The 14,796-nt window shown below is 44.1% G+C and overlaps 1 protein-coding gene across 1 annotated transcript in view; it reads left to right on the top strand.

Annotated features, from left to right (window-relative positions):
* GPANK1 (G-patch domain and ankyrin repeats 1) overlaps positions 1 to 11,440 on the top strand; it is a 29,607-nt gene extending 18,167 nt beyond the window's left edge. The window contains exons 3-4 of the mRNA XM_085624656.1: positions 8,360 to 9,062; positions 10,120 to 11,440. Coding sequence (XP_085480782.1) covers positions 8,476 to 9,062; positions 10,120 to 10,579 — 1,047 coding nt within the window. The 5' untranslated portion in view covers positions 8,360 to 8,475 and the 3' untranslated portion in view covers positions 10,580 to 11,440. The remainder of the gene's footprint in view (positions 1 to 8,359; positions 9,063 to 10,119) is intronic.
* The last annotated feature ends 3,356 nt before the right edge of the window (positions 11,441 to 14,796 follow it).

The raw sequence follows: 14,796 nt of genomic DNA, 5'->3' as shown, positions 1-14,796 counted from the left end.
CAGCTCCCGGTAATGAAATGCAGCGCATTTAAGTCAGGATGCGTTATCTTTAAAGCACTCCATGGCAAATGCCCGCTGTTTGTATATTCTCAGATTCAGCGATACCTCCCCTCTCAGGCTCTCGGGTCCTCCCATCTTAATTTTTTGGCTATTGCTATTTTAAATGCAAGAAACTGGGAGGACTCAGATTCTCGGTCTTGGCCACTCAATTTTGGAGCTCTCTTCCTCCTGGATATCAGAATGTTGATATCTTTCTTTCAATTCAGGAAACTTCTAACGACCTGGCTGCTCTGCCAGGCATATGACTGAATCATCTAATGGTAGTGTCTCTTGGACTCCAGCGCCATGAAACCATAAGGTGTACGTGCGCTTTAGTAATATCTATAACATAACATCTGCTGCATAACCTGAATTTAAAAAATGGTTTGTAATGCAAACAGACCAAAAGTTACTAAACATGTTGCTGCACAGTGGAAGGCCCACCACAGATGTGGATTGGTGACCTTACCATTGCTTATTGTTGTGTCTGGGAGTTAAAACGGGGCTAATAAGATAATACCTTTGCCTAGAAAGTCTCAACATGTGAAAATAATGAAGTAGTATTATGATTTGTCTTTTCTTACTGCATATTTTACTCAACCCTCCTACATAATGTGCTCCTATCCTGCTGAATAATTTTAGTGGCCCATCTTAAGAGGTAGCACCCTCTGCTGTAAATGTTATTTAATGTTTAGGCAAGACAGCTGTGCTCTGAAGGAGGAAACTGCCTTTTGTTTCTCAGTCTGAAAATGGTTCTTCTAGCTTGATTTTTAGCGTTGGGGTTTTGCAGTATCTTTATTTTAGAGATTTAGGTATACTGCAATGAAGTAATATACTCAGGATGCGACAATTGCTCAGAACAGTAGTTTCCTGTGATGGATGGTAAGGTGAAGGCTGATTTTAGTTAAAGTGTATAAGTGGTACTATTTTTTTATTTGATAGTCGCTTTGAGCATTGAAAGATAGTTGTGCATCACATAGGACTCTACATCTATTGGGGAGGCTTGGGGTCAAGTGAAGGAAGCCATGAGATATTTGGAAGAGCGAACTTGTTTTTATTGAATATAATTTAGGGAAGTGCCCTTTTTGTATGGTCACCCCGCCACACACACTTTTTGCTCCAATGCTGATGGTATGATTCTGAAAGTGCATTGGAGCCTGCTGCCCAGACCCCAGTGCCAGTGCACTCTCCCTAAAACTGTTGTGTGTAAATTGGCAACCCCGAATGTCAAGGACTTTACCCCCCTCATAAATCCCTAGTATATGGTACCAGTAGTACCCAGGGCATGGTTCGTAAATGGGTCTCCAGGGCTTGCAGCACTGTTTGTCCCACCTTGAGTGACCCAAGAAAACTATTGACAGCAGGCCTGCCATTGCAGACTGCAGGAACAGTGTAAACTGATCCAATTCGACTTTGCCCTCACCATGTGTGGCAAAGTCAATGTGCTGCTTTTAATAGATCAGTCACCCCTAAGGAAGGCCTCCTAAAGCCCAGGAGGAAGGATGGATTATATTAAAGCTGTGAGCATGTAAGCGCAAGCCAATATGTCCCTATAGTGGCCTTTACCATTAAAGGACACTATAAGTGATAGACTGTCCATGGGATAACATGGGCTGGTACCCAGGCAAACCAGAGGTTGGCAGCTCTACTATGGTACTGCCTTAATATGTAATGCTTTGTATCAAACAGCGTGCCTTCTCACCCCTGACACAAATCTCGCATCAAGGGTGATGTGGCATGCACTCAGGTGGCTAACTTAGAGGTTTCCCCAGCTTCTCTGTGCTCTGGCTGGCAGCCCAAGTCAGGAACAAAGGCATTGGTTGGAAGGAGGTCATGCACAGCTTCTCATGTCAGTTTCACAGGACAGGGTAGTGACTGCAGTCCATTTTAACCTCTGCATGACAGCAGTAACTGGGTGGATGAGGAGGTACTATCTGAAGCTCAATGGAGAAAAGTGTGAAGACCTGCTCTTTGGAAATCAAACCTCCATCTGGAATCCCAATTGGTGGCCAGAGACACTAGTCACTATACCTATGCCTACTGAGAAGGCCAAGAATCTGGGGCTCCTGCTTGACTGTCCCCTCTCCTTAAATATCCAGGCCAATCATGTGGTTGCAACGTGTTTCTGGTTGATCAGGATGTTAAGAAAAGCCTTTCTTTTCATTCCCCTTGCTGCACAGAAACAAGTGGCTTTGGTACTAGTCATGTCTAGAATAGATTACTGTAATGCCCTATATCTAGACCCCAACAGGAGCACTCAAGCTAAATTACAGCTAGTGCAGAATGAACTGGCCAGGCTCACCGTGGAAATTCCCAAACGGCAGTCCGTGAACAATGGGTTACAACACCTTCACTGTCTCCCTATAAGGAAACATATTATGTTTAAATCTGTCTGCTTCGTGCATAAGGCCCTCTATCAGAGCTTCCCAGTAGGACTTACAGCTATGTTTCATAGCTACGTCCATGGTAGGAATCTTCTCTCTGCTCACCTTAATTTAGTGACCGTGCCCAAATTTCAGAAGTGGGGAGGGAGAGCCTTCTCCACGCGGCAGCAAGATTATGGAACTCGCTTCCATGTCATCTTACCGACATTAGAGCTCACGCCCCCTTTAGGAAAGCTCTAAAGACCTGGTTTTTCACACTCTAGTTCTTTTTAGGTCTTGCCTGGCGTAGGCTGCGCGCATGCGCAGTCTTGCCCGGCGAGATTTAACGTTTTGAGGGATTTTCTGTAAGGAGCATTACGCCCCGCCCCTCTTTTCCATTGGCCGGCGTCACCGTTTATGCTAAACGGTGGCCAGCCATTGGAAAAGAGGTGTCGGTGACGTCTTTGCTTGGCTTTCTGAGCCGTCCGATTTGGACGGCCTCGCCTGCTTTGCGTTCGTCGCAAAAGGTTTCTTATCTTTATGGGGCCAAACACATGGCCCCTTAAAGACAAGAAACCTTTTGGCAGGCGAGGCCGTCCAAGTGGGATGGCAGAAAAAGCAGAGCAAGCACTTGTTTACAGTTGGTTACGGAGTAAATCAAAGCTACGTTAAAGTACTGGAGAGTCCGTCTGCTACTTAAGCAAGCGAAGGGTTTTTACAGCCTTTTATTCGGCATCATGGTGTTCAGGACAGGTTGTTCTGTGAGTTTCAAGCACGAGTTCTTTTCATCTTTTGTACCAGATGTCTCAGGTGGAGATGAGTATCCGCTCGCTGTGGGTGTGGCTTATGGGCATTTCTGGGCGGCAGTGGGTGACTTGCAAGCGTGTCTCCAGGGCGAAGGGCCCCGCTGGCTCGCTACTGTGTGCCTGGCTGAGGCTGGTACAGCTCGGGTTCCGGGTATAAAGCCATCCTTTTTTTTTTTTTTTTTTTTTTTGCAGATTTATATAGAGCGAACTCGACCCTTGGCAATATTTGGTATGTAAGTCATGCACAACTATTCTGGGCGGGGGGCTGGGGGGGTCTCCGAGGCCATTAGAAGTGGGAGATCACCGCTTGTGTCCGTAGGGCCCTTGATGCTCTAATAGCGGGAGCGCGCGCTCCATGCCGTCGGTGACTGTGGGGTCTGTAATGCTGTAGGGCTGAGAGCTCGGTTCGGTGTCTATGATTGTGGGCCTCCTATGCAGTTATTTTTTGGAGGAGCTCAGCTTGGCGTCAGTGGTGTGGGGCCCTGGAAGTTGTAGTGGGGGAGTTCCGCTTGGTGTCAGTGAGTATGGATCCCACGATGCTGTAGTACAAGAAGAACCCAGCTCCATGAAGCCTCTGTATTGCACCGGTGTCTCAGCCTGTCCCCTTAAGCATAGAAGAGAAAGTAGAACGTCTGCAGCCATTTTTTTTGTCTTTACTTAAAAGTCCCCCCCAGCACTTTTTTTGTTTTGACTTAAAAGTCCCTCCCAGCACTGCGCGCTCACTCCCCCCCCCCCCCCCATACCCCCCTCTCCCCCTACCGCTGGTTGTGAGACCGCTTCCCGGGCTTGCGCCTGTCTTAATTGCATTCGCACCCGAGTACTTCAGACGTCTTTAAAAGACCATTCATTTGTCACTGAGGCTTTGTTGTGTTTCACCACTTCTTAGAGCCACTGTGCCTATGGCTGGAAAAAATAGCCCCCCCCCCCCGAAATTTGGCTCTAGTTACCCACCTGGCAGGCACTTACTTCACTGGTAAGTCTTCATACAGTTTTTAGGGTTTTACAAATGCCTCACCCCCATGCAAACTGCCTCAGGAAAATACGCTCGCCTTTCCCTCGCATCTGGCTTTTCGATCTACATCACAGAATTACTATACACATAGAGTTTTTAGTTATCACTAATACCAAGAAGATAGCGTTTATGCTTAACTTGTTCTACTCGTATACCCATGCAGAATCTAGTCTTAACGTTTCCAGTGCCAAGTGTACGCTTGTAGGAATTTAAATGCATGTACAGCAGGGACTTCACATTAGCGCCACTGTACAGAGTTAGTTTTCTCCCATTTCTTAAAACAACATTGTTTTCACCAGATAAGGACGTGCAGCATTCCTAGAGGTACTGAAATACCTGGTGGAGCCTGGGCAGAGAGAAAAAAAATGGTTCAAAACACAAAGCGGCCGGGGTCCTGCTCAGCTTTATTCTGCATACATATTGACACTAATGGCGGATTTGTCAAATGCTACTAATTCGGCCAGGATAATACGATTGTCTCATGGCCCCCCTTTCTCTTCAGCCTATCTCGTCTTATATCTGTCTCTCCTCTCCTCAAACACTACCTCATTAATCCACATCTACCGCTCTCCCCTTCCCTCACGTTTATTTAATTGATGTCCCTCTTTTTTCCTCTAACCCTGCCCTCTGCCACTACATCTCACAGTGCACTCTCAACCTTCCCCTCTGTATTTCCTCCGCACTTTGTCCTCTCCACTCCAAACAAATACTTACATTAAACACATTTTCATTTACAATGCCAATAGCACTAACTCTACCAAATGTGAGACCTATTGCATTGTAAATGCTTGTTTGCTATACAGTCTGTTTGCTATTTGTGGGTGGACCCTTATCACTGAGACACCTTGACACCTTCAGACATTTGCTGCACTTTATGAATACCCTTCATATCATATCATACCTCCTCCCTCTAAGGAAAGCTAGTGAAGTGGCACATAAAGGCGGTGAGCTTCAAAGGTTGCACCACTTCTCATATGCATCAGGACTGTCTTACAGAGGAAAAACAGCCCTTCCCCTGACTGGCACATTTGCATCCGGGCAGGCGGTAAATTAGGTATGCAGGAGGTTTACACACACAGAAGGTAGCCACACCTCTAAGGTGCGTTGCATGATCTGTACAGCTAAGGAAGGCGCCTGCTATTTTTAAAAGTGGTAGAAATAGTGGGTTCTGGGTAGAAAAGGTGACCTACACCCCATGATGTGGTCACCTCAGGGGCTGCTTAGCTGCTGGGGCAAGCAGACCATTGGCCACTTCCACTAACACCCTAAATCTAGGATTTAAGGGCTACCCCTGACACCAGAACCTCAGTTCTAAACAACCTGCATCAAAGAGGACAAAGAAGAGACCTGTGTCTGCAACAACAAGACTTGCATAAAGCAAAAGAGGGGTACTCTGTCCCTGTGGCAACGCTCCGGAACTGCCTGATCGAAACCCTACCTAGGTGAACTCTTGGTCCCCCTGGACAGAGGGACCCTTGTGAGAGCCTGAGGCACCCTCAGGCTCTCCTGGGCCAGCGGCCCTGGTTCCCTGAAAACTGAAGGTAAAATAACGCTCTGGATCTGAGGCATCGATGGCCATAGGTCACTGCGAGTGAACGCCCAAATCCAGATGATCTATTTAGCTGTGGGAACTGTAGTCCTGCCTTCCACGAAGTTACAGACCGCTATTGCGTTCCCCAGGACCACCAGGCATCAAAGTACCTTTTTCCAAGGATTACCACTGCCAAGGTGTGTTGGTTGCCAGTCTGGCAACCAAACCCTGCACTGGATACTACATCTAGAGGGAACTCCATCCGACATTAGCATTTACCCCGTTGTTGTGTTTTTGCATCTTATTTCTCGCACCACTGTGTACGCGTTAAAAGCAGTTCTTCCGTGGCTCTTGTCAACACTAGGGACAGTCAGTACAAATCTACACTCAGGCGCCACGGGCCAGGTAAAATGGAACTGACTGTTGTGGCTTGGTCCCTGAACCTTTACCCTGCAAGGGTTCCACGCTACTTGACCTGAAAGTGACCAATTGTAACTAGTTATTTATCCCATTGATCGCAAGGATAAAGTTACACTGTATTATTTTGCACTGGTTTCATATTGTTTCTAAAATCTGTAACTTTGGTTATATGTATGGTATTTGTTCATTTTGTTGTCTAAATTAAGGTAAAAATACACTTTATTTTTATTAATTGGTATTTGATTTCTCTTGAGTCGTGTCAATTACTTATCGTCCATGTTTGTACTCTGAAATGCTTAACACATGTTCCTCTAGTAAAGCCTGACTGCTCTTTGCCACATTACCAAGACTAAGCTAAGGATTTATTATTGTGAATCCAAGGACCATCTTCAGGGTCTGTGAGAGTGTTGCATGGTGAAGCCTATCCGGCATTACTACATAATACTCCACCTTTCTACAATTAAGATTTATATCTTATCCTTGTTAAGAGGCCATCGAGGTTCATCCAGTGTTTGATGGAGAGAAGGTATTCGTTGAGTGCTTCTTTGTTGGAGTTGTTGCTTAGGTCTATAGCAGCAGCACCATCTAGGAGTTCCTGCATTGTGTTGTTCTGCTTCTACTAATTCATGACTTCTCAATCTCTCACCTGTGACTGCCTGGTTCTGGCAATGAGCTGTACAAGAGAGATCATACAGCCCATATTTATTGTGCGAGGCACATGCAGAAATGTGTTGTGTCGACCTGGTTATCAGTTTGTTGAAACCACGTTTGCAAGTTTCAGATTGAAGAATGATAAATGCTTGGCAAGGTGGGTACCATACTGTAAATTTGGTTTACACATTATTGCACATGTCACAGCAGGGCACAAGATGGCGGAACATGTTTACACTACACTGTGTTCTGGAAAGCTGGGCAAACGTAGACCTCGCTGTTCTAGGGATCTACACAAATCCTCTGCTTGATATCTTTTCCACTGGCCCGTTTTGCGCACACATGCATATGTATAAAGTAACATTATGGTCTTCTTCATCACCACAAACATGGCTAAATACTCGGAAGTATCTTGCACTTCCTCTGGGACACCAGACAGCAATGATGCCACATGAGAGCAATCACTTGTAAACACCCTCCCTCCACCCCAACCACTGTCCACCTCAAAGCAGGCTTTGCATGGAGTCCCTGGGTTAAAATTGGTGGCATTGAGCTTGTCTGTGGTTTCTTGTCTGAAAAGGGGACCAGCGCTGTTCAGGCTTACAGGGCCTGACTTTGTGCTCTAAAAGTCACCCACTAGTGTTGGTAGCCTTAGCACTGGTGACCCTCAGCACATCCCCAACCTATTGCCTGACCAGGACTAGCTGGTCTGGCTTTAATGCACTTTTCTGTATTTTGCGCCTTGTGCCTTGGAAAGACGGACTGTAACCTTGATAGCTCCATGAAATTAGTTTTTGTGTGGTTTAGCCCTTGAGATCCCATGATTCCAGTCTATTTCCAACGGGCGTGGTGAATGCTGTCATAAGGGAGATCTTCAGACTCCTGCCACCATGCTGGAGATTTGGGGCCAAGCCCCAGTAGTGCTGCACTGCAGATAGGTTATCTGCCAACGCCTTTCTGTCGGCTCCCAAAAAACAAATGTACATATAGAACTTTCTACAACCTATATACTATCGCTCATTCGCCTGTTCCCAGGAGGAGCACATCAGTCGTGTCTCTGTAGACCCTGTACCTCAACCCAGGTTTAGCAAAGTTCTACTTGATTATCCCATGCTTCTTAATATGCATTGTTGGAGTGCCTTCTTGAGTTCCTTTACAGGAGCTGCTCGTATACCTGCGACAACAGATCACCTGCTGCAATCACTGTTTTTCTCACACGTGGTACAAAAAACGATGCTCATACAGTCGAGCTTTCAATCCAACCTGTGTGGTGCTGATTGACAGTTATTCTGAAATAATGATAATTAGGAAGTCTGCTTTCTATTGGCTGTGCAGGGCCTCTTCTCTGGGCGATACTACTTCAGTTTAATGTGTCTGATTTATGAAAAGCACCAGGACTTTATTTTATGGTGTCCCTTTATAAATATTTAATTTGTTTATTCTTCTTTTGATAGATTTGCTTTGTTTATAATGTAATGTGCAACTGCATCGTGTATGTTTAGAGATGCTATTAAATATTAATCTTGTCTTTCTTTAGGTTGGTGGGCAAACTCCTCAGTTGCTGGACTTCATCTTTCCCATGCCTTGCATGTAGCCCTTAAGGTATTTCTGTGCCATTTTTTTAAACAGTTTTGGACCCACCCGGCCTAAAAAATGAACCATCCTCAGCTGATAACCTTCACTCGTGCCAAAGATGGCTCAGACTGCTGGAGAAATGGGCGTCATCACAAGGAGAGGGCCCATCGCGCAGAAGGCGGCACTCTGCAGGGGGATGAAGCAAGAAGCTTCTATGAAAGCCTCCTTGCAGTAGGAGAAGGGAATGGTTCACGGAGGCCACCCAAAAAACGGACAGTAGTGCGACGGCAGCTCAGAGCTGATAGTGCAGCCCTTCCACCTACATCAGCTTTCTCGCCAGCAGAAGGGTCTTCAGCTCGCAGTGGTCACCGAATGCTGAAGTGTGCTCAGGACGGAGATTTGAAGGCTCTGCAGGAACTGGTGGAGAAAGGCACGTGTGATGTGAATTTCCGGGATGGATACTACTGGACAGCTACTATGTGCGCGGCTTACGCCGGACACACGGAGATTGTGCGCTATTTTCTGAAATGTGGAGCTGCCTGGGTAGGAGTGTGTGAAACACAGGGCCGAGATGCCATGGCTCTGGCCCAAGAAGCTGGACACAACGAGGTGGTCCGCCTTTTACAGGAATGTCAGAGCAGCCTCATACAGGAGAGGGAATCAAGGTAAGTCAGTGAATTGGGCATCTTTTTAAGTGTGTTTTATTAAGTACCATTTGAGATATTAGCTTTGGGCTTTTTAACTATTTGCCAATTCCATTAAGACCTCGTGGTCTTCCCCCTGTGAAGATCATTTGACAGGTGAAAGAGCTGTAACTAAATGGAACCACTGTTGAACAATGCTAATTTGGTGATTATCCGTGATGGGCACAGCTGAAGTCATTCGTTATTATAAACAAATGTAAGATTTTTCTTGCAAACCCTTATATTGTAATACTGAAAGTTCTCTTAGAATAACAAAATCGGCAGCCAGATTAGTAGCCAATGTCAAACATCACTTGTAGCTGTGACACTAAGCATGGCTGCTTTACTTTTTGAAAAGAGAGAAAGGGTTGTATAATATTTTCTCTATCCTGTAACATGGCTATCTGAAAGGGTGCAATTAGGTTATTGGAAGTGGAGTTTATGGGTTGGATAAGGAAATGGCAACGATAGCCAATGTTTGGGAGAGAGCAAGAGAACTTAGATAAGACTAAAACAGCAAAGATACTAATTGTTTACCTTGATTTTACAGCAAGAGCCTAATGGGGTGGAGACATTGAGGTAAATGGGGAGGTGAATAGAGAGTAGTGAATGCTTTATAATTGACCTGGTATTAGGTTATGACCTGTAGGCAATTCAGTTCACTCTCCTGCCCACTGCCCATTTCTGCAGTGGACCTTTTGTGACTGATGTACAGCCTCTTGAATGTATGTATGCGCTGACTTTGCTGATTGGCATTGGAGGGTAGACATGGATATGGCAGGTTAGAAGAGAAAGTAAAGACAAAGGCAGAACTAAAGGTAAGTTCAAAGTTCGGTAACACCAGGACACAGAAAATAATACTGCACTCAAGGTACGCTATTTAAGCATCCGGTAGCACTTTCCTATGGCTCAGGACAAATCCACAGATTGGATTCTCCACAGATGACTCTCTGTAGGATTTTATATGCTAAGTTGGTTTGAATAAGTCTCGATCTGTTCAGTCTAGGTATTGGCTAATGGTCTGTGCTCATTTCACTAGGAAAAAAATCATGAAGAAGAAATACTGTGCGGTCTGCAAGACTCATTACCAGGAAGACAGCGTGGAGCAGCACAATCGATCCACTGTCCATCTCTTCAACGAGAAGAAGAATCCGGTGCCCACTTACTACTGCATTCCTGAGCACAATGTGGGGTACAAGTTGATGGTCAAGGAAGGATGGGATCGTGAGACGGGTTTGGGCCCTAATGGGAAAGGCCGCAAGTTCCCAGTTCAGACTGTCCTGAAGCGTGATCAGAAAGGCCTTGGTTTCCAGACAGATCAGAAGCCTAAAGTTACACACTTTGGTGCCCATGATGTTGAGGCCGTGGAACGCCAGAAGGCAAGGCCGACCAGGACCCAGAGAGTGGCCACAATCAGTAAAAAGGAGGAGCGACGGAGGGAAGCGAAAGCTAAGAACTGGGAGAGAGATCTCCGAACATACATGAACATCGACTTTTAACACTGCTCCTTCTCTGGTGGAACTTACTGTTGACTAGATCACTGAAAGGTGCTGCCCAGAACTGCTCTGCAACACTAGACTACCATAACATTTAAAGGATACTCCCAAAACTCTGAAAGCTATTAAATCTGGGAGAATATTATATTAAAAGCAACATATTTACAAAATATAATTTTCCATTACTTACATTTGTCCATGTTATGAGGCAGTGTTTTGTCCCTTCTCCCAAATGTCAAAATCATTGCTGGGATATTCAAGATATTGGCATTGTCCTGCTGAAGCATTTCTTGTTTTTATTTAACTGACATGTTAAAATTCTGATAAAGCTAGTTATAGCAAAAAACCCTTTTATTTTTTATTAAGGCAGTAGAACTTTTTTTTCATGAACTTTAATGCCATCCCAGTTAAATGACATCCCACAGACATCACACCCTTTTCAGACCGTCTAAATTCTTCGCCTTCTGCGATGAATATTTAGTAAGACTTATTGTCAGCAGTAATTTCACCAAATCCAGACATGTCTTTAGTATTAAACTCACTAAGCAAGTTGTAAAATCGGGTCCAATGCTTTTTCCACGTGCATAAACACTGAAACAAAGAAAGTACGTTTAGAATGTAATGTGTAAGGAACATGTTTATGAATATTTTAATTTATTCATGCAGCAAATAAACCAAGACTCTGGTTACTGTGCCACTATATAAAACCTGGCCAAATGGTATGAGAATATAATCATGACAACTGCAAAAACAATGAAGGTGGGGGAAACCTGGGATGATGAAACTGTGGCAGGCATGCAGTAAGTTATCCTGTATTTGTATCCGCATTTTTGTGGTATTGTAAATGGTTCTGACAAGAGAAAATAGCGTCTGCCTGTTTCATTCTCGTTTGATCGCATTTTATTAGGTGGTTTTAGAACTTCTTTTTCAGATATTTCAATCTCCTGTTTTTTCCCTCAAGCAGGCTAATGAAGATGTCCAGCATTGTGAGCCAGGGTATTCCCCACCATTTGCCAATCAAGTAGCAGAACTGGACATGGTCCTGGCTGTCCAAAAACAAGCCAATCTGTGCTGGACTGCAGCAGACCCACACCTAGCACTTGTCCCTATGGTCAGAATTGTCATGCTCCCTTCTACTTCCAACATGCTCTCAGCTAGAGATTGTCTTAGGTCCTTTTGCTTTTTTCTTGCTGACTCCTACCATATTCTCTACTACTGCTGCTTCATTAAGGAAATACAGCCACCAAAAAGTAAGCTGTTCTGGAAATCCCTTTCCTTTCTGTTTTGAGATTGAGAAACAGTGTGGTCTTTTGGTACCTCCACATAGGTGTTCTAAAATGGCTGCATTACCTACGAGAATCTCATAGCTTTGACTTTCTATGTTTAGCTCAATATTATTTTTATAAAGCCAATCAGTTTGCCTCTCTGGCTTCCTGACATTAACCTGACACTTTTTTGGGGTTAAAATATTTTTTATAGATTAGGTTGCACAGCAGAAAATATTTTTTTATGCAGCAGTTAATAACACAATTGTTGGTACTCAAATGTAAAATTTCCTAGCTATCGAGAAGGAAAGTTTCAATTCTATTAAGCTCTCAACCCAGTGAGCGGGGCTCCTATAACCAACAGAGGTGGAGCACAGAATGAGACTCAAGTCAAAAAGCAGAGTTCCTCCTTGGTGCAGTCACATCAAATTTATAGCCACGCTATGTACCCAAAACCGCATCATCAGAGCATAAATGCACCAAGTCTCAAAGTCTCAAGAAATAGTCATTGCGCTTTTCTAATTGCAGACATATAATTTAAGCACATCCCTAATAAAGGAAGAATACAATCTTTAAAAATCGAACCATGTAGGTGAGCCAGTTATTTTTACTGCATGTTTTTGTGTTAGCAGTGCAGTTAATAAAAACCTGTTTAAATAACAAGGGAACCCAATTGTAATGGTCAGGGACCTTGGGGAGTAGTACGTTACAATTACAAAGTAGCCCCTGACAGGAGAGATTCACACAGAAAACAATGAATATAGGCCTGAAATCAGTACTATATTAAAGCTGTCCAGCCGGACAGAAATATTTTAGTAATGTATCAAATCACATAGAACACAAGAATAAAGTGGAACACAATCCTGTGTCTAACGCAACATATATAACAAACAACACAAATGAACAGAAATTCAGTAAAAGGCTCAGGCAGGACAAGACATGCTTGTAAATTGTGTAAAGAATTGCAACAAACAATATTTAGTGATACCGTTAAACATCAGTAATTAATTCAATTGCGTTTATGGTGCATATAAGGTTGACGACGTTTTGATCCCATAGAAACAATATTGGGATCATCATCAGGACGTAAAAATGACATGCCTGAGGGAATTTTGGCCTGAAAGACAATAGTGACAGGTAGAAGGGCACTTTAGAAAAGTAAGTAGATAAAAAGGACTTTAGAAAAATTGGTCTATAACATAAACAATGGTGGTACAACTCATCCATTCATTGAACCTAAGAGGAGGTAATATAACGGTTACCTCATTCTTCAACTAGTATCGTCTACTTCAAAGCCATAAACATCATCTATACTTAAATCATACATAATTAACTTTCAATTTAACATTGATCAGTTGGATACCATTTAATAAAAAAGGGACCCCAATTACTTAATAATGTATGTTGCAATGGGAGGGTGTCTGTTCTTCCTCCAAAGATCCCAGGATGGGACAAAACCTCAATTATGTGTCCTCCGTAAAATGGAATCTTTCCTTCTCAATTGCTAGGATTTTTTTCATTCTATATCTGGACTGGGGGCAAGGATTATGCATGTTCAAAGTCTACTTACCACCAGAGACGCTATTTTCAAAATGTGGTCAAAATTGAACTTCTTGAAAGCAGATGCTACTGACCAATCCGCAGGATTAATAATATCCTCAAGACATCCTCCAAGAGTAAATGCCTAAGAAGACATTGCACCTCTACTCATATGCTTCCCAAAACTCGACACTTCAAACCCTGTCTACATGATCCACTTTACCCACCTGGTGATGGAGTGAAAAGACACTGCCTTGAAAGGCTTCCTCCAAGCAATCAACAATTGCCTTGCCCTGCAGGTTTCAATTCTGCTGTCATTTCTTCATAAACTTCAGTGTCCTGCAGACACAGTGGATTTAAAAGTGTTACTACTTCTGTATGCCAAACTATTGTCTGCCAACTCTGACAAAAAAATCAGGGCATGATCAACTCCTGAACCCACCATATCCAGTTGACTCTCCCAACACCAGCATACCCATCTCCTCCATGTTGAACTGTACCCCTTGACAGTTCCCTCTATGCAGGTCTGCGGAAAAAGTTTAGCAGCGAAGTCCCAAAGGGCATGGGCTGTCCAGCGTCTCCTGTAATTCTCCCCACCAATAGTCTCTGAAAGATTTCCATTGTTAAACAGTGGTCCTGGAAGGCTCACAGTGTTCAGAAGGCAAGGAAAAGCACATCGAAACTGTAATGACTGTGCCAGTTACCGCTAAAACCAAGCTTGCGATCTCCGTATAAAGTCATCAGAATTAGTCTTGCTTACTATCTGACATCTTGTTTGGGCTGTCATAGCAGGAAGGAATACCTCTGAGTCCCCCCATGAATCTTTTAGCAAAGCACTCGCTGCTCTCGCCCCTGAATCTGGTACCCAGCTCAAGTACTCTGGTATTAGATTGTGATCTGCCAGTAATTCCAAAAAATTGATGGGGAAGTATTATTCTTCGTCCAACTTCCAATGGAAAAATCCCTGCATCTGGCTCCCCATTCCTAACGGCTGACATCTAATTTCGTCATCAAGGCCGGGGCTGAGCTAAATATTGCCCTTCCTTTCAAGGAATGCATAAGATCCAGCCACCACTGGCTCTCTGTTTTCATCTTCAGCAACTCTTTTATCAACTCAAAGTACCTTCTGAAATGGTTCTGCCTTCAACCTTAGAAGGCCTCTGTAAGGAAAAGGGCCTGAAACAACAGCTTGAGTGGAAGACGCCAGGAGGGAGAGGTGTAGCGCAGTGGCCAGAGTGGATGACTCCGGCTTGCGGTTTGATCGCCGGCAGCAGCTCAGCACCGTGTGACCCTGGGCAGTAGCTGCCTTAATCTCCCTGATGGCCCCCAGCACCTTAAAACCCTTAAGGGGGTGATATGTCTGCGCTTTACAAATAGGAATTCTTTATTATTATATCCTAGCGAATTGCCTGAGGG

The sequence above is a fragment of the Triturus cristatus genome, chromosome 9 (assembly GCF_964204655.1).
Source record: "Triturus cristatus chromosome 9, aTriCri1.1, whole genome shotgun sequence".
Taxonomy (NCBI): Eukaryota; Metazoa; Chordata; class Amphibia; order Caudata; family Salamandridae; genus Triturus; species Triturus cristatus.
The sequence above is the reverse complement of the archived record's forward strand: the minus strand, read 5'-3'. Positions and strand labels throughout refer to the sequence as shown.